This window comes from Bombyx mandarina, chromosome 10 (genome assembly GCF_030267445.1).
Source record: "Bombyx mandarina strain Sakado chromosome 10, ASM3026744v2".
NCBI lineage: Eukaryota > Metazoa > Arthropoda > Insecta > Lepidoptera > Bombycidae > Bombyx > Bombyx mandarina.
The window spans coordinates 2,392,571-2,418,451 of NC_143217.1; the positions used below are offsets into that span (position 1 = coordinate 2,392,571).

A 25,881-nucleotide genomic window follows, 5' to 3' on the forward strand; every position below is an offset into this window, starting at 1 on the left:
CTCGACCTCATATCTTTTTTATATTTTATTGCTAAGGTTAGCGGACGAGCTCGCGGCCCACCTGGCGTTAAGTGGTTACCGGAGATTACAGACACCTACAATGTAAATGCGCCACCCATCTTGAGATATAAGTTCTAAGGTCCCAGTTTTTACAGTACAATGGCTGCCCCGCCTTTCAAACCGAAACGCATTACTGCTTCACGGCAGAAATAGGCGGGCTGGTAGTGCCTACCTGTGCGGACTCACAAGACATCCTACCACCTGTATATATTTCAATATGAGCGGCGTTATCTTTTTGATCGATGTACAGTATCTTCAATTAAAGGGAAATACCCCTCCACTGCTTATTTCTGCCGCGAAATCGTCTTGCCTGAAGGACAGCTGTCATCTCGAAGCGGGCGACGGCTTGAACTCCGACGATCACCTAACACCAGGCGATCCGTAAACCACTTCGTTAGGGCATTAAATATAATTAAAGAGGAACCTAACGTGTAGCAAGACAAATAAAAAACATCCATTTTTTTTTATATCACAATAATTTATTTTTTACAAATGGGTAGTAATGGATCACAACAGCTCTCACAAGATAATCTTCGATTTAGATGAAACGTGATACGTTAAAAAAAACATGATAAAAGAACAAAGATCACGTTGCAAGAAATTAAAATAATAAAATAATTACAAGATACAAGAAATATTCACAGTGTAGCCGATTAGCATTAACATCGACGTGTGCCATCGATGAAAAATATATTTAAAAAATAACAATAATCAGATAGAAAGATTTGAGCTCAAAAAAATCCATCGCAAGAGAGTTCTACAATAATCATTTTTATTTTTCTATCTAAATAACAATCCCAAAAAACTGTCACTCCTAGTGATAAAATTTCCAATTTTTTCAATGAAACATCTCACAACAATCTCGACTTATAGCACTATATTTATCGATATAACACAAGAGTCCATCTCTAACTCTATCGACAAATTATCGACAGGCACTAATGGCTCCGCGCTGTATCGCGACTACAAGACAACAATAATTTTGGTCCCAGACACTCGAAGCGAGGACTATCAGCCTCGCGACCGCATCACGCTAATCAGAACGCTTACGTACTAAAAATATTAATCACGCGACGTGATCGTAGCATTAACAAATTGCATTAACTAGGTAAGTGACGCGGCGTCGGTCGCGGCGTGCTCGACCCGACCGGCGCGCCCGGACGCTTCTCCGACAACGACAACACCTTTCACCGAAACAACAACTATCGATACAATCATAAAAAATAAACTAAATAACATTACATTTGTGATCCATTATTAAATATAGGCAAATGTATATCGATACGTTTTGTTTGTCGCCTCGCACGGGAGAAGGGTCCGTTGGCGCGAACTGATCACGTAATAAATAAACACGATAGCATCACATATATATAATTATTTACAATTCGTGACGTCGGCGCGCCCACCCCGCAAGCGACTCGGCTTTATAATATAAGATAGAACTTATAATTAGACGTACGCAACTACACACCACGATAGCCCAAAGCATTTGATGACATTGCGATTAAAGTATTTATTTATAAACATTTATACTGCAAACACGTCGTTTGTACATCGTTAGGCCATAAACAGTAAAGCTCCTACAAAAATATACTATTGAATTTAGACGTATAAGCTGTCAGCTGTCAACGTACTTTAATCATATCGCGATGCGTCAAAACGATTGCAAAGGGATATCCGTATATATGTATGTATGTGGTCGCGTTCGTCTACGAATCACTAAAAAGACATTTACAAGCGACGTGGCGCCATTATGCGATTTGTACCGAGAACGAAGGCGCACGACCTCATTAGGTTGGCGCCTGTCGGATAATATACAAATAGAATATGTACAATATTAAGCCCTCATTACAGAGTGTAAGGGGGAGAGGGAAAAATTCACCATTACCTCGATTACTCCCCGCGTTTCCGCATCTCACTATCCAGTTAAGAACCGAATGTTACAAACCTGAATTGGGTATGACACGTTTGACGTAATAAAGGCAACAAACATCCTTATTAGTATAAAACGCATCAACATGTAATGAACTTTTACGTGACATTAGTAATGACTTCCTTATCACAAATCGAGACTTACGAACACATTATGATAAACTAGCACTATGTAATAGCTTTACATGAGCGACGAGGTCACGCCGCGCGCGGGACGAGCTCAGGAGCAACGGAACAGTACGTACATTAATTAAGGCACAACACGGCACTGCACGCGTGACGTCATCAGCGCAACGCGCGCGCAGAAGCGTCCCCCGAAAGTCTCTTCGTCGCTATGTCTGCGTGAGCGGAGCCGCGGCTCTGTGACGTCATGACGAACGTCCGCAACACAACGACGTGACGACCGCAGTGACGGCGCGCGTGACGTCAGCGCACGCGCCGGCCCGCGGGTCGCGCTCGGGCTAGCAGAGCACGGCGCGCGCGGGGCGGAGGCGGCGGCAGGCGGAGGGCTCGCAGTCCACCCCCGCCGGCGAGAGGGACAGCTTGGCCGGCTTCTCGTAGTCCGGCTGAAACTTCTTGCAGAGCGCCAGCACCGACGGAGGATGCGGGTGCGACTTGCGCGACACCTAAAACCGAGACGCTTTCGTTAATATCGATGACGCTCAGACTGTGAATAACAATAATTAATAATGTAGGTAATAAAAATATTATTTATTCGTTAAAGCGAGGATTCCCAAAGTGGATTGTCGTAGGGTTCGACATACACGTAAACTGATTTTGAAAGTCGATCAGAATTAAAAATGTACCCCTATGAATTAACACAACTTCTTATTAGAAACTATCGAAGAATTTCCGGTCACCGTCCCGGCCGAATCCGTCACTTGCGACGAAGGGCTCGACGAGTGAATTAACCCATAGACACAGCCCACTGAGTTTCACGTCGGATCTTCTCAGTGTGTCGAGTCTGATCCGGTGGTAAATTATGCGTAGCACTGCTCTTGCGAGGGCCAGTGTTAGCAACACTCCGGTTTGAGCCCCGCTAGCTCACTTACACATCAAGGAGAAGCTGAAATAGCCTCTCAAGGCTATCAGCACAGGTAGGTAAAAAAAAAGAAAAAGAAGAAAGAAGAATTACTAATATTTAAGTAGGAAGCATCGTTATAGTTGTGCTTTAAAAAACTCAGCAAACCGATAAGCGTACACAAGTTCGTAACAAAATAACAAGATCTAAAACGTAATCTTGTTCAAGTCCAAACATGCCCTGAAGTTGTACTATACAACAAAATTGCACTAAAGTTGTAAGTTTATTTGTGTTTTAAAGTGCTTTAGAGTTTAAATCATAATACATCTATAAATTTATTTGAAGAGATTATAAAGTGATTACGTTACGTTACTAAATAAAGTGAATTAAAATAGGATGATTAAAAAAGAATTTAAAAAAAATTATGAATACTTTTTAAAGGAATTTTGGCTATGGGGTTTGAGGTTTTGGAAAATGGGTCTCTTGCCCTAAATTGTTATTTATTTTCCGTTATTCATTTTTCCTTTCCTTATTTTTCCTTTTAAATTGTTATTGGAATTCCGATTACTTCCACGTCCACCTCCAAGTGAAACGAATTAAAATTTCATTAAAGTAGACGCAAGAATTAATAGTAATGTTAAATTGTGTTTAAAACAAAAACTCAGTGCCCAAACAGCTATTTTAATATGTGATGTGATGATGTGAATATGTGGTACAATATAAGAACGGCCTAAAGAAAAACATTACCCTTGGATAAACGATCTAATTTTACAAATGCAAAATGACACTGTATAACATTATAAAAAAATACAATTTTTCAGATACTTAAATTCTGAATAGATCGAGTGGTTATGACGATATGGAAGTATGACAAACAAACAAACTCACTTTCCTAATAAGTTATTCTGAATATGAATGAACAACATTTTATTTATTACCGCCCTTATAATTGAATGAGCTCAAGGCTCACCTAATGTAAAGCTGGAACTCATTAGATTTCACAAATTAAATTGTATTCAATTTTCAATAAAGAGAAGATAAAGAAAAAACTCAATCAAGACAATACAACAAATCTAAAGTTATAAAGGAGACAGATCTAAAAAACAAATTGTTAAAGTCAAATCAATATTTAAATATAAAGCAAATAATAAACTACTCTTGAAACGAAATAGTAAAAAATTAAAATACAAAAGCTGTCTTGCATACGATACTGGACAACGTCATCAATAATACTTAGTTATATGTATAGGGTGTAAAAAACGCGATCTCGAAATTACTATCCTTTTCTTATAGGATAGAGAGGGATTGTCTAGCACGGGGTAAGTCAGGAGGGGTTGGGTTTGATAAAACTGCCCGAGCACATAACAACTCAAAGGCAGCTTTGTCTAGCACGGGGTAAGTCAGGAGGGGTTGGGTTTGATAAAACTACCCGAGCACATAACAACTCAAAGGCAGCTTTTCGAGAATGCATCTACAACCGGTTCTAAATCACGATCTATGTGCTCAGTGCGAGTTTCTTAATCGATAGAGTAAAAGTTAAGCCAATTTTGTATGCAGTTGGAACAGCGCCCCTAACGGCAAACGTACGCAGACGATCCCATTCCAAACACAAATATGCGCTAACTTTTACGCTATCGAGAACGTTAATAAACACGCACTAAGCACACTGAGAGAATCCGGCGATCGACTCACCAACCTAAATGACTACCGCGATGCGGCATTTCTTTCGTTTTTTATTAAGTTAAATATACTTGATGTTTTTAACAAAGTTTAGATTTCGTTGAGGCACAATGGAAAGCGAAGGTAGCTGGCACCCGCCCTATACGCTTTCTTTCGAGCCTGCACGTCATTACTGGTAGGACCTCTTTCTTGTGAGTCCGCACGGGTAGGTACCACTTCTCTTCCTATTTCTGCCGTGAAGCAGTAATGCGTTTCGGTTTGAAGGATGAGGCAGCCGTTGTAACTGTACTTGAGACCTTAGAACTTACATCTCAAGGTGGGTGGCGCATTTACGTTGTAGATGTCTATGGGCTCCGGTAACCACTTCACACCAGGTGGGCTGTGAGCTCGTCCACCAATCTAATCAATAAAAAAATCTAATTGATGAAAGAATTCGAGAAAAATAAAATAAAATCAAAGCTCTAGCATATAAAATGAAGCAACAAAAACAATCATGACCAATAAAATATATGTGTGATTAGAAAAGCACTGTTTTGTTTGTCGGCATGCGGCGTGCATGCTGCCTTCGTTCTGTCTGCGTGCTGTGTGCATGCTGCGTGCATGCTGTATAAAGGCGTCCGTGTTACCTATGAAGATCCCTAACAGCCCCGTCTCACCTTGGGCGTGGAGGGCGCGTCGGGGAAGGGGGGCGAGACGTCCCGCGCGTGCCCGTGCTTCAGCGGCTTGTCTCGCTCTTCGCACTCTGACACTGAAACATAATATATAATCTATATATTAAGCAAAAAGTTTGTACCCCTTTTTACGAAAATTGCGCGGACGGAGGAGTATACAATTTCCCACACTTATAGAGAATATAGTGAAGAAGTGCAGAATGGTAATTTTTTTTTTAATTATGCTTTAAAAATACATTATATCAATAAAAAAACATTACACACATTATCATGTATTTAACACAAACACGCATGCATACTATTTGTTTATTGTCAAACTTTTCTTATTGCTTATAGTCTATGGTTAAACTGAGAATAGATTAAATATTGTTTGGCTTTAATAATATTTGTCTAAAGTGTAGTCTTAGCGAAATTTGTGATTAAAGAAGTATAGAAGAAGAAGAAGAATCATAATAATGTTAAAACTTATAATTTCAATTAATTATAGTCGTATTTCAGCTACCGGGGGACCACTAGTATGATTGATATAAAATTACAAATATTCAACTTCGTGTTTTGTTACCGAAAGTACCTTAACATAATAAGAGTTCTATTTCTTAGTCGGTCTGTCAGATGTCAAATCCTTCAAGTCCGAACGTATGACTGCTTCGCGGTAGAAATAGACGAGACAGCGGTGTCTACCCGTGTAAGTTCACATTAAGCCTAAGAAATTGTCTTAATATTTAAAATTTAGCAAGATTGATCTAAGAATAGATAGAATGAGTAGAGATACGTGTGCCTACAAAAAAAAAATATAAATTTCAAAAAACCTTTATCATCTTCATGCGTCCCGTTGTTCGTGCAGCCGTTGACACCGTTGTGCCCGTTGAGGGCGGCGTGCCCGTTGAGGGCGGGGTGCGCGGGCGGGGCGGGGTGCGCGGCGGGCTCCGGCTCGGGGTCGTCGTCCTCTGCGTCGTCGGTGCTGACGGGCGCCGAGTCGAAGCCCAGCCCCACGATGGCGGGCGGCATGTCCGACTCGTCTTTCAACCAGGGGTGCTCCAGGCACTCATCCACTGTGAGACGGCCTCTGAAATACCAAAAATCATATGAAAGTGATTTTAACCCACAGACACAGCCCACTCAGTTTCTCGCCGGATCTTCTCAGCGGGTTCTCACTATTGCAATAGTGTTCGCGATCGAATCAACCCGACAGATAACAGTTAACAGATTATCGGAAGATAACAGTCATAAAACTGTTTTACACACTAACATCGACACAGTCATGTTTTACATCATTCGGGGTGGTGAAAGCAATACAAATTTTATTATTACTTACTTTGGATCAACAACAAGAGTTTCCTTGATAAAGCCAATGGCGGTTTGCGATACGCCTCTGAAAAGCTCTTTCGGAAAGGAGAGCTGACACTGGGCGATGTTCAAATACGTTTCCTGCTTCGTGTCGCCGGCGAACGGAGAGTACCCGCTCAACAGCACGTACGCCAACACGCCGACCGACCAGATGTCGGCAGCTAAGGACAACGGCTCGTAGGAGAGGATCTCTGGGGCTGGAAAAAAAAAATACAATCAACAAATAAATTCCTGACGTAACATTATATAGAACTATTCGAAACTGCTTACGAAATATTAGCAAACATAATTGTTAAATTTCTGAACGTCAAAGTCAGCGAGCGACGATCCGCCATGACACCTAACTAACCTCTTTCAAATCCAGCCGCCAACAGCAACGCATCAATGAGCAACGCATAATTTTTTTATATTTGAAGTGAAACTTCTAATGCGACTTCCAACAAGGTTGCGTTAAACGTTTAACGCTACCATGGAATAGAAAGAGACAGAGCGAGAGTGAGTGCGTGGCACTCGAACGCATGCGCGTAGTATACCTGTTAGAGGCCAACGCGAGCGTTACGAGTTAGCAACGAGTAAAGTCCAATATTTTAATGAAGTACTTAAAAAAATATTTATACATATTTATTTCTCTATCTATAATTTAAAATATATATATAATATAAATGTTGCAGATATCGCATCTCTTATACACAGCATTCCCTATTACAAGAGCAATCTGATTTAAGGATGACAAATGAAGAAAACCACAATACTACACATCGAAAAAGAAGTTTCACTTCATTCACGTGCACCAAGTTGCACGCGTACTTTTTGTCTTAAATGAAGTCTTTAAATTTGTTAAATGAAGGATAAATTAAATATCTCAAAACAATAAATATCGTCCAGGCTCATTTACCACAACGCAACATTATTAATTTTTTTTTAATTGTGTTAAAGCTACACGTATGTGTTTTATTTATTTGTATTTATTTGTATTTATTTGTAGCACAGATATCGCGGCGGGCCACAGTAGCAGTAGTAGCTATATCCTTGGCATTGCTGACGTATATGAGCGACTATGAACAATCACCATCGACTGAGTTGCTGTAAAAAAAACTTGACAACTGAACGAGCTAGCTGCCCCTCTGCTATTAAGATTATTAAGCTATTTAGCTTACTAATATATATATATATTTTTATTGTTTAGGTGGGTGGACGAACTCACAGCCCACCTGGTGTTAAGTGGTTACTGGAACCCATAGACATCTACAACGTAAATGCGCCAACCACCTTGAGATATAAGTTCTAAGGTCTCAGTATAGTTACAACGGCTACCCCACCCTTCGAACCGAAACGCATTACTGCTTCACGGCGGAAATAGGCGGGGTGGTGGTACCTACCCGTGCGGACTCCCAAGAGGTCCTACCACCAGTGAAAAATAACATAATAACTGTATGATGTATGTATGGTTACACGTAAACATTTATCTTTACTGTTTTTCGGTAAAATTATGTGACCCTAATGTAACTGAATGTTATAATAAAAAATTTACATTTATTTAACACATTTTTATAAACCAAAAAACGAAATTTAATTTTATCTATTTACGCAAATAATATCTTAAATAATAAAATTATATTATTGTTATGTAATTGTATGAGGAAAATAGGTTCGTTATCCTAGTCAGTTTAAAAATAATATAAACCTATTTCCTTGATAAAATAAATTCCATTGCATAACTAGAGATACACTGTTACGAAACTACTTCATTATTTATAATATTGCAATCGTATTTACATAACCATCGACGCCATGTTTGCTCGAGGGCACGTTTACTATAGTCTATGGATCTTTTTTAATACTAAAATAAAAACTACTTTAATAATCGAGTTACGATGAATCTCGGCATTTACTTCTTCTAATAAATGTTTCAATTAAACTCCATTATAGCGTCAATCAATTTGATATGCATATCTGTTAATTAATATATAATTGAAATGGACCTAGCTCATATTGATATTTATACTTGATTGTATCCTCTATTAATTACTAAGCTTTTAGTGAATCTGTTTACCGATTTGGCAAATCGACCGTTATGATTTCGTATTAAAGAAAAATTAAAATCATTTGAATTTTTATGTTTACAAAATTCAGTGATAAAACCAATGTGTAATAAATTATATAATATTATGCATAAAATAAATTTCGAATAAAAATTTCGAAAAAAAAAACCTGAAATTTTTATTTAAAAAATAAGAAAATATAATAATATATTTATAAATATTTGTAGACGTAATTTATTTTCCACGATTTTGTTTCGTTGAATATTGCAAAAATAAACATTTTGTTTTAATTTGGATTTTATAGATAATATAATCTCTAAGACATAAGCTCACCAACATAATCCCTTGTGCCCAAAATTTCTCTGACGTGTGCGCCTGGCTGGATGGCTCTACTGATTCCAAAGTCGCATATGAGGAGCTCTTCTCCACCCGCCGTTAGCAGCAAATTCTGTGGTTTCAGGTCTAAGTGTGCGACTCTACGCTCATGCAAATGTTGTAGACCTTCCAGTACGTGCCGGAGGGCCCTCCTCGCGGCGCCCTCCGATAGCCTCTCCTCGTCGTCGAGCAAGCGCTGGAGTTCGCCCCCAGCGCATAGTTCCAATACGATAGCCACTTCTGAACGCGTTTCGTAAACCTGAGAAATAAAATTTTCAAAGTTGCTTTAATCTTTACAGATCAGGAAACAATATTTCGAAGAGATTTTAAACGAACAAATTATTTCATTATTTTTAATTGATTTTTTTGTGTGTGTACGTTGAACCAGCTCATGGACATTAAAACCGTGGCCCATATTCATAACAGCGTGAACACCACCTTGACACATGGGGATAGAGTCTAAATTTTATGGCATAGCGGCTGTCTCACCCTCCAAACCGGAAAGAAGGCTTTGCAGTAGAAATATGCAGGATGGTAGTACTTAAAGTATGTGGGATTACAACATCATCGGGCTAGTAGGTGAGCTCATGGGGCTCAAACCTGACGATGTTGCTAGCACGAACCCTAGCAAGAGCCGTGCTTCGCAGAATCTACCACCGGATCGGAAACGCGACCCACTGAGAAGATCCGGCGAGAAACTCAGTGGGCTGTGTCTGTGGGTTAATTTACTCGTCGAGCCCTTCGTCGCAATCGACGGGTTCGACGAGAACGATGACCGGGAACGCTGTTGCCAGTTCTCCAGTAGATTTCGCAATTACGATTTTTTTATTGCTTAGGTGGGGGACGAGGTCTCGGCCCACCTGGTGTTAAGTGGTTACCGGAGCCCATAGACATCTACAACGTAAATGCCGCAGAAATAGGCAGGGTTGTGGTACCTATCCGTGCGGACTCACAAGAGGTCCTACTACGACTGCACGCACCTCATGCAAGCTGACGACTCTGGTGCAGTCAGCGCACAGCGCCAGGACGGCGACCTCGTGGAGTATCTCCCGCGTTGTATCCGCCGCTCGCCGTCGCTTCCTGATGAATTTGGCCGCGTACTCTTGCCCGGAGACCAGGTGACGGATCTTGCGTACCGACGCAAATTTACCCCTGGAAACGAAATAATTTGTATATAGAGTTTTGTTTTACTCATTATTTTTCTGAGAACACATTATTAGTCGATATATGCGACAAAAGGATTTCTAATTCGTTTACTGTTCTTTCGACTTCAATAAACATATTTACCCACACAAAAATACTATCACTATCAATAATCACTAAAAATAACCCTCAGGTTTCTCGCGGAAGTAATATGTATTTCATTTTCCAATAATATTCGTGAAAGTCAAACGGACGTACTCCAGGAAATACGGGCGATTGGCAACCCCGATTCTGTGACAGATCGAGTGTAATAAAATATTTTAGTAGCCGCCTTTTTGTCGGTATCTATAGCGATATCTAAGATTAGGGTAATTACTCTATGTAATCTAATATAATCTAACTTATATTTATGTAATTACATTACGAAAAATACGGCGCGAAAACGGCAATTAAGCAGCATCTACTTTTCATTAATAAATGTATTAGTAAAGTATCTTAATTTATAAATGAAACTGCTTACGGTACGCACGTGTTGAGAGAATCTTGACAGTACAATACAGAAATAAAAACAAAAATATGCACCATACATCTTTCGTAATTAATGTGATTATATATTTTTTGGCTACCTACGCTAGTAAGCACAAGGGTTTGTGTTAGCTTCGCCTAGACGTGTAAGCGAACTCACGGGCTCAGCCTAAAAACTGTGCTAACATTAACCCTAGGAAGAGCAGTGCTTCGCTGAATCCACCACCGGAATCGCGACCCACTGCGAAGATCCCGTAAGAAACCGAGTGGGCTTATGTGATTATAATGGCATTACTTAATCCGCTGATAGAAAAAGGATGCGATTTGCATCTCAGACCGCTTTAAGTTGGCAAAATTAATTTTATTCTGTTGGTCAACTGTGAAGACATTGTTAAGTGTGTGTGCGTTTTAATGTATAATTGTAAACATCCTGTTGTTATGTTCGCGATTCGACGTTCTAGATCGACAGCGACGTCTGGTCTGTCGGCCAATAAAGGTTCTGTTACATTGTCAACGATACGCATTCAAATAGATTTATGTATTTAGGGTTATCGCTTTTGAAATTTAAAAAAAACAACATGTATCATTTTTTTATTTTATTTTTTTATTGCCCTTGTAGGCAGACGAGCATACGGCCCACCTGATTGATGGTGAGTGGTTACCGTCGCCCATGGACTTCATCAATGCCAGGGGCAGAGCGAAGCCGCTGCCTACCGGATAAAACGTAATTTTGTTTTCACGTTTATATCATTGAGATGAAACTATTTACAGGTTTTTGTTGGTTTTTAGTCTACACGAAAGGTTTCTAGTATAGTAAACATCTATAAAAGACCGATGTAACTCGAGTCTCCTTATAAGTTCTTCTAATATATAAGTTTCATTATATTTATATGTAGGATTGGTAATAATGGAACGTATGAAAAGAGTGTGAAACAGGACGATAAGATGTGAGTGAGAAAAAATGGAAAGAAAGGGAAAAGATATTAACAGACAGAATGACAGAGAAGAGAAAAGGAAGATGGCGAAGACGGTTAAAAAATGAGCAAGGCGTAATAAAAGTTTTAACTAATTTTTAATTATTATAATAACAGATGAGATCAAACAGAACAGATCTCTATTCGACATATATTTTCGATTAGTCATAGCGGAGCGTGATTACTATATTTTAAATTTACAAGAAATGCAATTAATTGTTCTAATATTTTAGCTGCCATATTTTCTGTTAATATTGACCGATTGAAAAACATAATACTTATAGAAAAATCAAAATAGATGATCGATTCAGATATTAATAATACTCTGAAAAATATAGAAAATTACTTTCTTACAATACGGCAACCCTGAAACTAAAGTAATAAACTAAAATGGAACAATGGCTTATTTACATGAAAGCGTCGCTTGAATAATTTAATACGACCGGGATCCTAGGGATGGTGTGGACGGCTACTTCTCGGAATTCAGTTCTTAGATCTTTCTAGAAATAGGATTCCCGTTACTGTCATTTAAACTTTAAAGCATTCTCGTCGATCAACCTAACCTAACGTTTTAAAGGTTTTTAGAATTACGCAACTGCTTTTTTAATCGCTTCTTTGAGGAGGCAGCTTGGGTAGGCAGCGGCTTGGCTCTGCCCCTGGCATTGCTAAAGTCCATGGGCGACGGTAACCACTCACCATCAGGTAAACCGTATGCTCGTCTGCCTAAAAGGGCAATAAAAAAAGATAGGAGTTCGAACACTCAATTGAACTTCCTACAAAGCGGAAAGCATGTATAAATGATTTAATTAACAGAACATACAAAATGGTTTTACCACAATCGATGCGACTTGCCCTAGATAAAGGAAGTAGGGCACGTATAAATTATATCGATTATGTGCCAGGGAAACTCGGGCATGTGCGGTGTGACTATAGCTAAACCCATGAAGTACACCTATTTGAAGTTACCCCCGCGTTACCTTTGCCGTATTACTGGTGGTAGGACCTTTTGTGAGTTTACTGGTAGTAGGACTTCTTGTGAGTCCGCACGGGTAGGTACCACCACCCTGCCTTTTTATTTCTGCCGTGAAGCACTAATGCGTTTCGTTTTGAAGGGTGGGGGCTGTAGATGTTCCTAGGTGTAGGAACACCTACAGGGGCAACCGTTGTAACTATACTGAGACCTGAGTACTTATATCTCAAGGTGGGTGGCGCATTTACGTTGTAGATGTCTATGGGCTCCAGTGACCACTTAACACCACGTGGGCTGTGAGCACGTCCACCCATCAAAGTTAAAAAAAAAACACGCAAAATCAGCAAACATACATTTTAATTTATTTTAATTAATAATTCAATTGAAAGTTACTAATTCTAAATACATAATAGTTGTTTTTTAAATTTGACATTTTAATTTTATAATTTTTTTTAAAGTTATACGATTAGTTAAATTTAAACAGACAGAAAGTTGCATCTTATTTTTGATTACGTAAAGTATCTTGACAATGTAAATAGTTCGCATAAAAATCTTTTTACGTCAACTTTTAAAGAGTCGTGATATGTTCTATGCTGAAATCAGTATCAAACTATGACTTAAATCTAAGACTTTCTCACATGTCGTCGTCGTGAAAAAAACATTTAAGATCATTCGTAGTGCGATAGAGGCATTCAATTTGCGCCGTACACGAGTGTCGACATTGGCCCAATTACCATTGTTTTGCATGTGGTTATGCGTAATGCGAGTTTGTAATTTAATTAACGGAAAAATTAAGTCCGAGCCTTCTGATGGCGGATTTTAATTAATTGTGAATATTGTTGTACTGTATTTCATTACTGCTTATCACACGTCATTTCGGATTCTCCCGATCCACCGACGGTTTTACGACTGCTTTTAGGTACCTCAAGCACCGGTCGTCGTTCCCGCCGAACCCGTCGCTTGCGACAAAGGGCTCGGCGCCACAGACACAGACAGCCCACTGAGTTTTTCGCCGGATATTTTCAATGGGTCGCATTTCCGATCCGGTGGTTTCCGATTCTGCGAAGCACTGCTCTTGCTAGGGTTAGTGTTAGCAACGACGTCAGGTTTGAGCCCCGTGAGCTTACCTACTAATTCGGTGAATCTAGAATAACCCCTCGAGGTTACTAGAATAGGTAGAAGAAGAAAAACTGCTTAATAAATATGTAAATGAAGCTCTCTTGGCCCTTCATTAATTACATTTAAATTTCCCGCGCATTAGCTTCCACCACTATCATAATAATATTATCTGTGGTGGAAGCTATGTTCATTCCATAATTGGATTTGCTCTCTGGCTTCGGACATTCAAAAATATAACGTGCTTTCTTAATAGATTAAAAAAACTTGCAGATTTAAAAAAGGGTGAAGCAATATCTTTCAATGTTGTTTCTCTTTGCAGGTTCGAAAATAATTATAATAATTGTAAGTGTAGAAATAAGTTAATAAAATAATAATAATAAAAAATCTCTTTGCAGAGCAACAACTTGGTTCTTTGTTTCATTACAAAACACATTACAAAACAACATTGAAAGATATTGCTTCACCCTTTTTTAAATCTGCAAGTTTTTTTAATCTATTAAGAAAGCACGTTATATTTTTTTATTCAGAATGGGGTATTTGGAAAAAAAGCTTTTGTGAAACATATGTGAACAAAGGCTGGACACCAATAAGGTATGCTATTTTGTTCAAATATAGGCAGGGCTCATTATTGGAATATGCTCTCAAGAAAGAGAGGCTTTTATTAGAGGTTAACAAATTAATAGATAGACCTACCTTAATTGATTTAATTGTAACAGGGCTGCCTAATTTTATAGCGGATGAAATTGATAGAAATAAGTTAAGAGAGACTGAAGATTTATTTAGTATTATTCGGGGCTTGGAACACTTAATGAATAAAAGGACTGTGGAGAAAAAGGGAATAGATTCGGATTATAAAATAAAAGAAAAAAATTTCAGAGCCCGACCATGCAAAATCTGTGAAAAAGAAAAGAAGGGAATTAGGTATCATTCAGAATCTGTATGTTGGTTCAAAAATAGAGATAATGATTGCTCTAAAAAAGAGTCAATTAGGAATGTTAATAATTCTGAATTAGAAATAAGTTTAAATGAAATAGATCCAAAAAACTAATTATTCCACCATTAATCAAAGTTAAGCTTATAATAAATGATTCCTTAGAAATATTAGGTGTTTATGATTCAGGATCAAATGTAAGTTTAATTAATTCAAGACTATTATCCTTAAAAAAAAAAAACAATAATATCAATAATCAAGCAAATTTAAAAACGATTAATGGTGTAAAAAAGTCAACAGGAATAGTAACATTAAAGATAAAGATTTTTGAAATAGAAAAAAATATGAATGTGTTTGTAATTGATGATCAAAACTTTGATTATGATTTTCTGATTGGATTAGATTGTATAAAATCTTTTCAACTTATTCAAAATGAAAACTTGAAAATCACACAAAATCTAAACAAAAGAGAAAAAAAACAAAATAATGAAAATATTCCTGGCTTCACAGGTAACAAAATTGAAAACAAACAATATTTAATTGATGAAGGTAATGATAGAGACTTAACAGTGAAAAATATTTTTAATATGACTGATAAGTGTAAAATAAACTTCAATGAGCACATAGAGGTTACAAACTTCAAAATTTCAGTAAATCACTTAGACGCTCAGCAACAATCAAAAATAGATGAATTAATAAGCAAATATAAATCACTATTTGCAAAAGATAGGTATGATGTAGGTTCAGTAAAAGGCTATGAAGCACATATAGATTTACTAGTAGATACATATTGTAGCAAAAGACCATATAGGTGTAATTTTGAAGATAAAAAAGAAATAGAACAACAAGTTTCAAAATTATTACAAAGAAATTTAATTGAAGAATCGTATAGTCCTTTTGCAGCCCCTGTAACATTAGCCTATAAAAAAGAGGAAGGTAGAAAATCTAGACTATGCATAGATTTTCGTGATTTAAATAAAATAGTGGTTCCTCAGTCGCAACCATTTCCACTGATGGAAGATTTAATGTTAAAAACAAGAAATTGTAAATTTTTCTCCACACTAGACATAAATTCCGCATTCTGGTCTATACCTTTGAAAGTAGAAGATAGGAAGAAAACAGCATTTGTTACTCAAGAAAATCATTTCCAATGGACTTGTTTGCCATTTGGCTTAAAAACCTCACCGGCAATTTTTCAAAGAATACTTACGAGCATTATTAGGAAACACAAATTGTCAAATTTTACAGTAAATTTCATTGATGACATTTTAGTATTTTCCCAGACATTCACTGAACACATACAACATTTATCTCTATTATTGGAAGCAATATCAAAAGAAGGCTTTAGATTAAAATTCTCTAAATGCGTTTTTGCACAGGACTCCGTGAAATACTTAGGCCATATAATTAAAAATAATACAGTTACTCCACTAAAAGATAATGTTATAGCTATAAAAAAATTCCCTGTTCCAAAAACAAAGAAGAATATTCGACAATTTTTAGGTAAAATAAATTTCTATGGGAAATATATACCAAATATATCAATCATATTGGATCCTTTACACAATTTGTTAAGAAAAGATCAAAAATTCATTTGGACAGAAAAATGTCAAGAATCTTTTGATAAAATAAAAAGAATGCTTTGCTTAAAACCTATTTTGGAAATATTTGATCCCGATTTACCTATACATATTTATACAGATGCCAGTATTCAGGGTGTAGGGGCTATTTTGAAACAACCCCAAGTGAATGGAGTAGAAAAGCCATGTGCATATTTTTCAAGGAAATTAAATGATAGTCAAAAACGAAAAAAAGCCATTTATCTGGAATGCTTAGCCATAAAAGAAGCAATAAAGTATTGGCAGCATTGGCTCATAGGGAAAAAATTTAAAGTATTTTCAGACCATAAGCCTCTAGAAAAACTAAATATTAAGGCGAGAACAGATGAAGAACTAGGGGACCTAACATATTACTTATCACAATTTAATTTTGAAGTGATATATTCACCGGGAAAGTATAACTCAGAAGCAGACAGTTTAAGTAGAAACCCTGTATTGGAATCACATGTCAATCAGGAAGAAGTTTTAAAAATTGTAAATTTTATTAAATTAAAAGACATACAAAACGATCAAGAAAAAAACGAAGAAATAAAACTATATAAAAATAAACTAATATTAAAAGACAACATTTACTTTAAAATAATAAGAAACAAAGAAAAAATTATACTCACTGAGGAATTTAGTAAAAAACTAATAAAAAATATTCATTATACATACTGCCATATAGGAATAAGACAAACCGAAAATATAATCAAACCATTCTATGCAGCAACGAATTTAACACGTAATATTAAAAAAATCTGTGATACCTGTGAAATATGCATAAAAAATAAATCTAGAACTAAATTTAAATATGGATTGATGTCTCATTTAGGTCCAGCAACTTACCCTTTTGAAATTGTCTCGGTAGATACCATTGGTGGATTTGGTGGCTCTCGCTCTACAAAAACATATCTACATCTTCTGGTAGACCACTTCACCAGGTATGCCTACATATTGACGTCAAAAACTCAAAATGCAGATGATTTTATAAAGCTTATAAAGAAAGTTGTTCCTGAAAATAAAATTGGAATGATCCTATCCGATCAATACCCAGGAATAAATTCGAAAGAATTCAAAACTTTTTTGGAAAAAGAGAACATACCTATTATATTCACTGCTGTAAATGCACCTTTTTCAAATGGAATTAATGAACGCTTAAATCAAACATTAGTTAACAAAATAAGATGTAGAATTAATGAAAAAAATGGTAAAATAGCATGGACAACTATCGCTCATGAATGTACTCAAAAATATAATGAAACTGAACACACTGTGACAGGATTTTCACCAACATATTTAATGGAAGGAAAAGTTATTAATATCTTGCCAGATGAATTGAAAGAACATAAAACACAAAATGATTTATTACAAGATAGAAAAATTGCTGTCGAAAGAACTATAAAATCACACAATTATAATAAACAACAATTCGACAAAAAAAAACTATATATCCAATTAAAAGTAGGAGATTCTGTATATGTGGAAAATGGTAACCGACTAAATAGAAAAAAATTAGAAGAATTAAAAATTGGACCTTATAAAATTTTAGAGAAAATATCAAACTCAATCTATAAGATAAACACAGGCTACAAAAAATTAGAATCAAACTTATTTCATATTACCAAACTTATACCAGTACCTGTAGAATTTTGAAAACCTAGAGGGGGAGATGTAAATGAAGCTCTCTTGGCCCTTCATTAATTACATTTAAATTTCCCGCGCATTAGCTTCCACCACTATCATAATAATATTATCTGTGGTGGAAGCTATGTTCATTCCATAATTGGATTTGCTCTCTGGCTTCGGACATTCAAAAATATAACGTGCTTTCTTAATAGATTAAAAAAACTTGCAGATTTAAAAAAGGGTGAAGCAATATCTTTCAATGTTGTTTCTCTTTGCAGGTTCGAAAATAATTATAATAATTGTAAGTGTAGAAATAAGTTAATAAAATAATAATAATAAAAAATCTCTTTGCAGAGCAACAACTTGGTTCTTTGTTTCATTACAAAACACATTACAAATATATAAGAATTTTTTTAGGAGTTTGAGATTATTAAATTGATCGCCACGTAGAACTAGGAAGCGGTGGAGTGTAGCGAGTGACTGCATCTATTTCGAGGTCCAAATTCGATCCCGGTCGAAGTTAGTATCTTTGTGAAATACATTTATTATTTACTTACCTGCTACTATACCGTACCTTAGCGTACCTACCCAATTTTGTAAGCATCAAAGCGAGACATTTCTTTCGCAATTTTATTGTACACAAGTCATACATATATGTATGTGTCGACATAAATTACAATAATCATTTGAAACGCTTCCACGAAACTGCAGTTTAGTTACAGTAACACTTTGGAATGAAGAGACATTGTATTTAGTTACGTGAGAATTTTATATGTTACATTATGTTCTTCGTTCCGTTACAAAATTTATTAAAACCGACTTCACTTTAGTGGTAGATAGTTTAAAAAAATATATCGTGAACATATCGAAGCTTGAAAGGCAAACGTGACTAAGCGACAATAACTGCTTTGTACATAAATGATAGGCAATAACCATATTCGATGCGCAAAAAATATATTTTTCTAGGTCTATTAAAACCATTTCAATCCTACAGTTACTGGCTAGATTCTACTACAGCTAGATTCGTTAAATTAAATTTTGTTTTCAGGTATTTCAACTTTAAATTAGTCTACTGTAAAGTTCACGCATTGTCGCTTAGTCACGTTTGCCTTTCAAGCTTCGAATTATATATCACTTGATCTGCTTGTCAATTCATATAAGGGCCCTGAAACTGCGATACTTTAAGACAAATATTTTTTTGGTATGGAAACTATTGACATCTTTTAGCGGATGCCCCTAAACTTATATGTTGTTAAAGCTAAGGCATTTAATTATTGTATAACTAAACACAGAAAATAAAAAATAATAAAAATCATACAAGTCATTATTTGTTATAAACAAATTGATAAAATTTTAACAATTTGTGGTTTTTGAAATTTATTAAAAATCCTTTATTAAAATTAAAATATAGGATAGTTAATTTGTTACTGCCATATACAGGAGCAATAATAAACTAATCGAAGCGAAGCCATCTAGTGGCCGACGCCCGTAAGCATTTTTGTTGAGTGCTTGAGTTGCTTATCTATAACTATTTTATGTGTATTGTCTACGATTCATATTATAATTATCATATTCCACATTTGAACAGATAAAACTAAACGAACCGAAACTTGAATTTGACCAAAGACAACGTCGACGAGATTTAAAGTTAACGTTTAAAACGTTGAAGCCAATTTTCGGCGAAACACACGCACCTGTCTGCGCCGGCATGGGCAGATGCGTTCTATAAAAACTACCCACGAAAACTGGATTCCGGATGTTGAGGGTTCCCACATTCGTTCGCCTCAAATTAATGGCAACACTCGAGTATTGAAGGCCGGTTGTGTTGCCACAGCGAAATGTTGGGGCTTTTTTTTTTGTATTGCCGTATAGGCATAGACGAGCATACAGCCCACCTGATGGTGAGTGGTTACCGTCGCTCATGGACGTCAGCAATGCCAGGGGCAGAGCCAAGCCGCTGCCTACCGTTTAATACTCTCCACAAGCCTCGTTTGAAGAAGGACATGTCATAGCGCTCGGGAAACACCGTGGAGGGTGGCTCATTCCATAGCCGGATGGTACGTAGCAAAAAAGATCTGTGGACACGCACTGTCGATGAATGTAGTGGCTCCAGGTAGTATGGATGAACTCTACTCCGGTGGCGAGCGGTGCGATGGTAAAAACGAGACGTTGGTATCATCTCGAACAATTCCTCAGAGCACTCCCCATGGAACACACGGTACAGAATACAGAGAGAACCGAAGTCCCTCCGCAGACACAATTTTTTTTTTCAACAGATTATTTTTCCTCCTTGCCAACTTATTTACGAGACATTATTTTTTAATGTGTTAGCCAAACGATCCACTTGGTTCATAGGCGACGTTTATAATGTCGACGTCCATTTTGAAACACGGTATCGAGGGTTTCATTGCTACATTCCATTCCTATCCTTTATACCCATGAACTTTTCGAGGCAGGCATAAGCAAACCAACAACGCTAACAGTCCGTGGTGTTCATCCACTATCAGTATACACACCACCAATATTGAAGACTAGCGACCCGCCCTCGCTTCGCTTCGGAAACATTAAAACACACATGAAATAAAAAAAATAAAAAAATAATAAAAAAAAGTAGCCTATGTTCATCAGGGACAATGTCGGCTTCTAATGGAAAAAGAATTTTTCAAATCGGTCCAGTAGTTTCGGAGCGTATTCGAAACAAACAAACAAACAAATCTTTCCTCTTTATAATATTAGTATAGATATAGATAATATTAGTATAGAAGAGAATTCGGCAGACAATAATCTAAAGAAACCAACTGAAGATATTAATTAAATACAAACGGGCAGTTGATAATGTCATAGCCCAAAACGATCGGACTCGCATATCGCATCCCCATAAATTAACCATTAAACAGAAATTATCTGTTTAAGATATTTCATATTTTAACATATTTATATTTAATCTTAAACAGATTATTTCTGTATAAGATTAAAATATATTCACGGACTCGGAAATATGAAAATTCGTTTAAATTTCAAATAGGTCATGTACCTAACTGTTTATTTTTTTCTAATAATGTAGATCGTTAATTAGCTTTTATTTACGCATGTTTCTCGATTAGTTTATAAATAAATGTTCAAACTACAATATTATACTTTGTTTTCCCCAGTTTATGCGTAAGACGCTTAGTCGAAAGTACGAAAAAAAAAAAAAATTTCGAACCCTCAGAAATAATACATAGTCAATTTAAAAAAAAAAGCTCTAAATTAAACCGTAAGATTAGTTAAAGAGGTCGTAAAACTTTTTTAAACCAGTACCTTAACGTTAAATAGTAAGGTAGGTATGCATAAAAACATTCGTACGTAAAACGAAATATTTAATTCAATTGCAATAATACCTTGCATAATATTAAATAGACTTACGACCACAATCAATTTGTCGAAGGCGAGATCGTGTGGCAACAAGAAAAAATTATAATAAAAAAACGTTAAGAACACAGTAATTGACGCAACATCCTGCATTTCTGTTGCTTGCATACATACATACATATATTATCGTACTGTCATAATCACGGTTGAGGGTATGCGTCTCATCTAAATTGCGCAATTTATAGCGGCCAGTTCATTTGATAAAGTTGCATCGGAGCAAATATTTATGGGGTGCATTCAACATTATGAATATGCGGCCCCGGGCCACTGCGGCAATAAAACCGATATGTTTTTTTATTCTTACCCTTTATTATTTTCGAGATTGTATTATTCACGGTTTCTTTGTTTAAGGTCTCAGAGTTATTAATCACAGGGCGTTGACAGATGTATTTTTTTTATTGTATTGATGCGGGTAGTATGTAAATGTCTCCGATTATTTAATGTTGGAAATAAGTGAGGTGAGTTAGTGGCGTGTCGTGTCGATTTAGTTCCGAGTCGCTTTCTGCATAATAAAGCAATCCGGTGGGCGCGTTGCGTTTGAGCAACGTCATTAGCGCAGTCCGGAGTTGCGTTACGAAGCGTTGCGCAACGGGTTGGAGACGCAACCCGACAAGTTGCGCAACGGACCGATGACCAGGCTAAAAGCGAAACGACGTCCTTGGCAATGAATCGAGTGCGTCCGTCGTGCCAGCCCAGCGATTATTCATGAGTTGCGCAACCGATCGGTTATCGGTCCCCCGTCAGCGCGACCGCCACCCGATCATTATCAGTATATCGGGTTCGACGTTACGATATCTCGCTATCCATCATCTCGCACGTTTCACAACCGCTCTCTTGTGTGTATTCGAACGCCCGGAACGTCGATACCACAGATCATAGAAACAAGTGTTTCTATGATCTGTGGTCGATACGAACGTGATTCATTCGATACGAACGCATTACAAATTTTAGAATTGCGCGGGAGGCATGTTTATTTATAAATAAGGCGAGGCAGGTGCCCTTGCAGCGCCGGCGTCAAGATTCCGTACAGAAAAGGCACGATCTAATCGCAGCCGCGACCAGTCTTCGGTAAGGACGGTCACCGACTCGATTTGGTCTCGATCACGCTCTTAGGATACCCAACTGGACCCGCGGTGGAACCGGCGAGCCTTATACGTGATGGAAATTGAAAAAAAAAAAAGCGACGACCGTGTACGCTATTAATTCTTTAAATCAACGTATCGTTCGAGTTTAGTGGACGATTTTTAAATTAGTAGTTGCAAAGTTGAAGGTTTTAAATTTGTCCAGCCTAAAACGTAGCCTTGTTTTGTCCCTGAACCGGCTTCCGACCAGAGCACAACGAAGTGTACTTGACATTGCAACAAAACCGCGTCTAAACAACCGCCTATCGACGAAAGGAAATCGTTAAAGTTTACAACAACGTTGGGTCTCCCTTCATACACACTGACGTGCGGTTTATACAAAGCTTTATTGCTGTGAGTTTTGTCGCGAAATTACTGAGCGAGGGGTCAACAGACTAACTTAGAGTGCCAACAACCCTATCATGCGGTAACGACAAATTTTAAATAAACTTTATTTTGTCGTGTTTTTAAAACGACATTTCTTTCGATATTTTTAATGTTAAATTTACGTATATTTTTAATGATTATTTAATAGGTATATCTCTTCAAATGGAAAAAAAATATGCATCGGCTGTGGAAAGTAAGATGGCTATTTTATTCAGCACTTATAAAAAAACAGGCATTCACGTATTCACAAGATTTACTGCACATATATGATTTCGTCTCTATATTATTAAATTGACTTAAGAAATTAGTTTGTCTAATTTTAGTTGATTCTTTGATAAATAAAGATGAATCTTAAGTAATAAAATAGTGAAGTAATAAAACAATTAACCGTTTTCACGGAAAAGATATAAAAACGATACTCATCGTTATCATATCATAGTCATAGTAGTCACAGATCATAGTAATCATATCATATTTAAATTTATTAATAGAAATGACAAAAATTCAAATGGTAATGCGTATCCATCATCGTACCGATTCCTATGACTACAAAAATATTTAAAAGTAAAATCATTTTGTGCGTCGTATTATGCTTACACCTGTCCCGGATTTCATTATATAGGGCGCTTTAACAGAATTAAGGACAGCTGCAGATTGCAGCTTGCAACAGAACATGTGCCTGCAATGATTTCATTCCAGTTTTTTTTTTAAATGGCAAACATATTTGGACTATGTCTCTTCGAATGGAATTTTGTAAATAGTTTAAATTCCCCATGACTTGATATTGAACCAGAATCGGATGACAACACAAAAAAACATTAAACATTAGTGAGAAACCTTTAGATTAGCTCAATAAAATGTATATATATAGTTTAAATGATTTATTTTTCCATAAATTAATCATTAGACATGTTTTATAATTATATACGACGTTAGGACATTAGCATTTAAAACTCAGTACTCGAGCACTATTTGCTCTATTGACTTTGATTTAGCTTGCCCGGATTGACACTACCATCCCGCCTAACAAATCTGCCGTGTTTTCTGTTAAGAATAATTACCATTTACATTACTAATTAAGCAGTAAAAAACTCACATAGAAACCTTAACTTACGTGGTCTGGGCACCATTCCCAGATGGCACATGCTCTGTGCCACCACGCGCGTCGCAGGTTGCGGATAGCGAAACGGCTTCCAGATATGGATGCTAGCTGCCATGTGCAGTCGCGGACAATTGAGCGGTCCATTTCGAGGGGCACCGGGATTTCTCGTGGTGGGGAAGTCTCTATAAAGCGGTGCAAAAGCCAATGACATTTGGACGTCAGTGGCGAGTAGGAGCCGCCACTCTAATCAAAGCTCTGACCCGGGGAGACCATCCTCGAAAGCTTTGGTTGGCTGTTGGTCTAGGAGACGGTACTCCGAATAACAAACCAAGTGCTGCCTTGTACATAGGTGTTGGCTCACCAAAGGCTAGGTCGTCTGCCCGATTGTAGGCATAAATAAAATTAAATATGGAAGCAAGATTTAAGAACAAACTACCCCAGGAGGGTTCCAGCTCTTGTATCAAGGCTGGGGAATCCCTCTCTGAACAGAGCCCAGTGCGAAACTCAGGCTGCCCCACGGATTCTGGGGGGGGCAAAATTTTGCAATCCCATGAAGATAGGAACAAAACGAAAATTTTATCACAAAAAATATTCCATAAAGGAATGTTTAATAATAAACCACAACCTACGCCAACTAATAAACAGACAGAAGACTGGAACGACGTACTTAGAAGCAAAAGACTACGGTCTAGTCCGGACAATCATGGAGTTTTAAAGCAAAAAAAACTTGATACATATTGGCTCTCAAATCCATTTTCTACATCAAACAGATTTGCTAATCTTGAGGTTGATAGCCCCGGCGAACCCACGGATAAAACCGATACTGTGGTGAAGTTACCTAAACCACCCCCAATATTTGTAGACAGAGTGAGCAATATAAAGCCTCTTATAACACTTTTAAACAATGTTGGAGATGATAGTTATGAACTTAAAGTGTTACCAAACGAACGTGTTAAAATTCAACCAAAAGCTCCTGATACTTACATAAAAATAGTCAAAGAACTTGAGAACAAAAAAACTGAATTTTATACATACAAACCAAAGGAAGACAGAAACTTTAAAGTGATGCTAAAAAATATGCATCCATCTACTGATCCAGAGGACATAAAAGAAGCTCTGTCGCTCCTTGAGCATGAATGTACAAATATCTGGAATGTTAAACGCAGGATCACTAAGGAACCTTTACCTATGTTTACGGTGGAACTCAAACAAAAAGAAAATAACAAATCTATCTACGACATAAAATCCCTCCTTCACTGCAGAGTAATATTTGAGCCTCCAAGACCTAAACGAGAAATACCACAGTGTGGAAATTGCCAACAATATGGTCACACTAAAACCTATTGTAGAAGGAGTCCGAAATGCATAAAATGTGCAGGAGACCACCTATCAGCCAAATGTAGTCGGAAAACTAGATCTGATGATGTTAAATGCGTTCTTTGTGGTGGAAATCATCCTGCAAATTACAAGGGATGTAGCATCTATAGGGAGTTAGAGAAAATCAGGTTTCCATCACAATATGAAAAGAAAAAGACACAGATTGCATACAAAATGTCTAAACAACAATCTAATCCTCAACTCAGCCAGCGAAACCCTACATATAGTGAAGTGTTAGCTGGCTACCCAATAACAGCTCACTTATCAGAAAATATGCCTACATCTAATAATAATAATAATAATAATTATAATCATAATACAATCAATCATAATACAAATGGAAATAATAAATATAATGAAACCTACAATAATAGTAATGACATACGGGAGTTAATGGATATGATGAAACAGATAATGACACAACTAACAACAATGACTAATCTAATTATATCTCTAACAACAAAAC

The 25,881-nt window shown here is 36.9% G+C and overlaps 1 protein-coding gene across 3 annotated transcripts in view; it reads right to left on the reverse strand.

Moving 5' to 3' along the window:
* Positions 1–517: 517 nt before the first annotated feature.
* Drak (Death-associated protein kinase related) overlaps positions 518–25,881 on the reverse strand; it is a 226,787-nt gene continuing 201,423 nt past the window's right edge. For 2 of the 3 annotated variants that reach the window (XM_028180372.2, XM_089730143.1), the window contains exons 2-7: positions 10,109–10,280; positions 9,087–9,387; positions 6,680–6,908; positions 6,174–6,430; positions 5,350–5,441; positions 518–2,618 (exon numbers count right to left, since the gene is read on the reverse strand). In XM_028180372.2, the coding sequence (XP_028036173.2) occupies positions 2,454–2,618; positions 5,350–5,441; positions 6,174–6,430; positions 6,680–6,908; positions 9,087–9,387; positions 10,109–10,280 (1,216 nt within the window). In that variant the 3' untranslated portion in view covers positions 518–2,453. Of the gene's footprint in view, positions 2,619–5,319; positions 5,442–6,173; positions 6,431–6,679; positions 6,909–9,086; positions 9,388–10,108; positions 10,281–25,881 lie in introns of all 3 variants that reach the window. The other variant, XM_028180373.2, reaches the window with a different exon arrangement.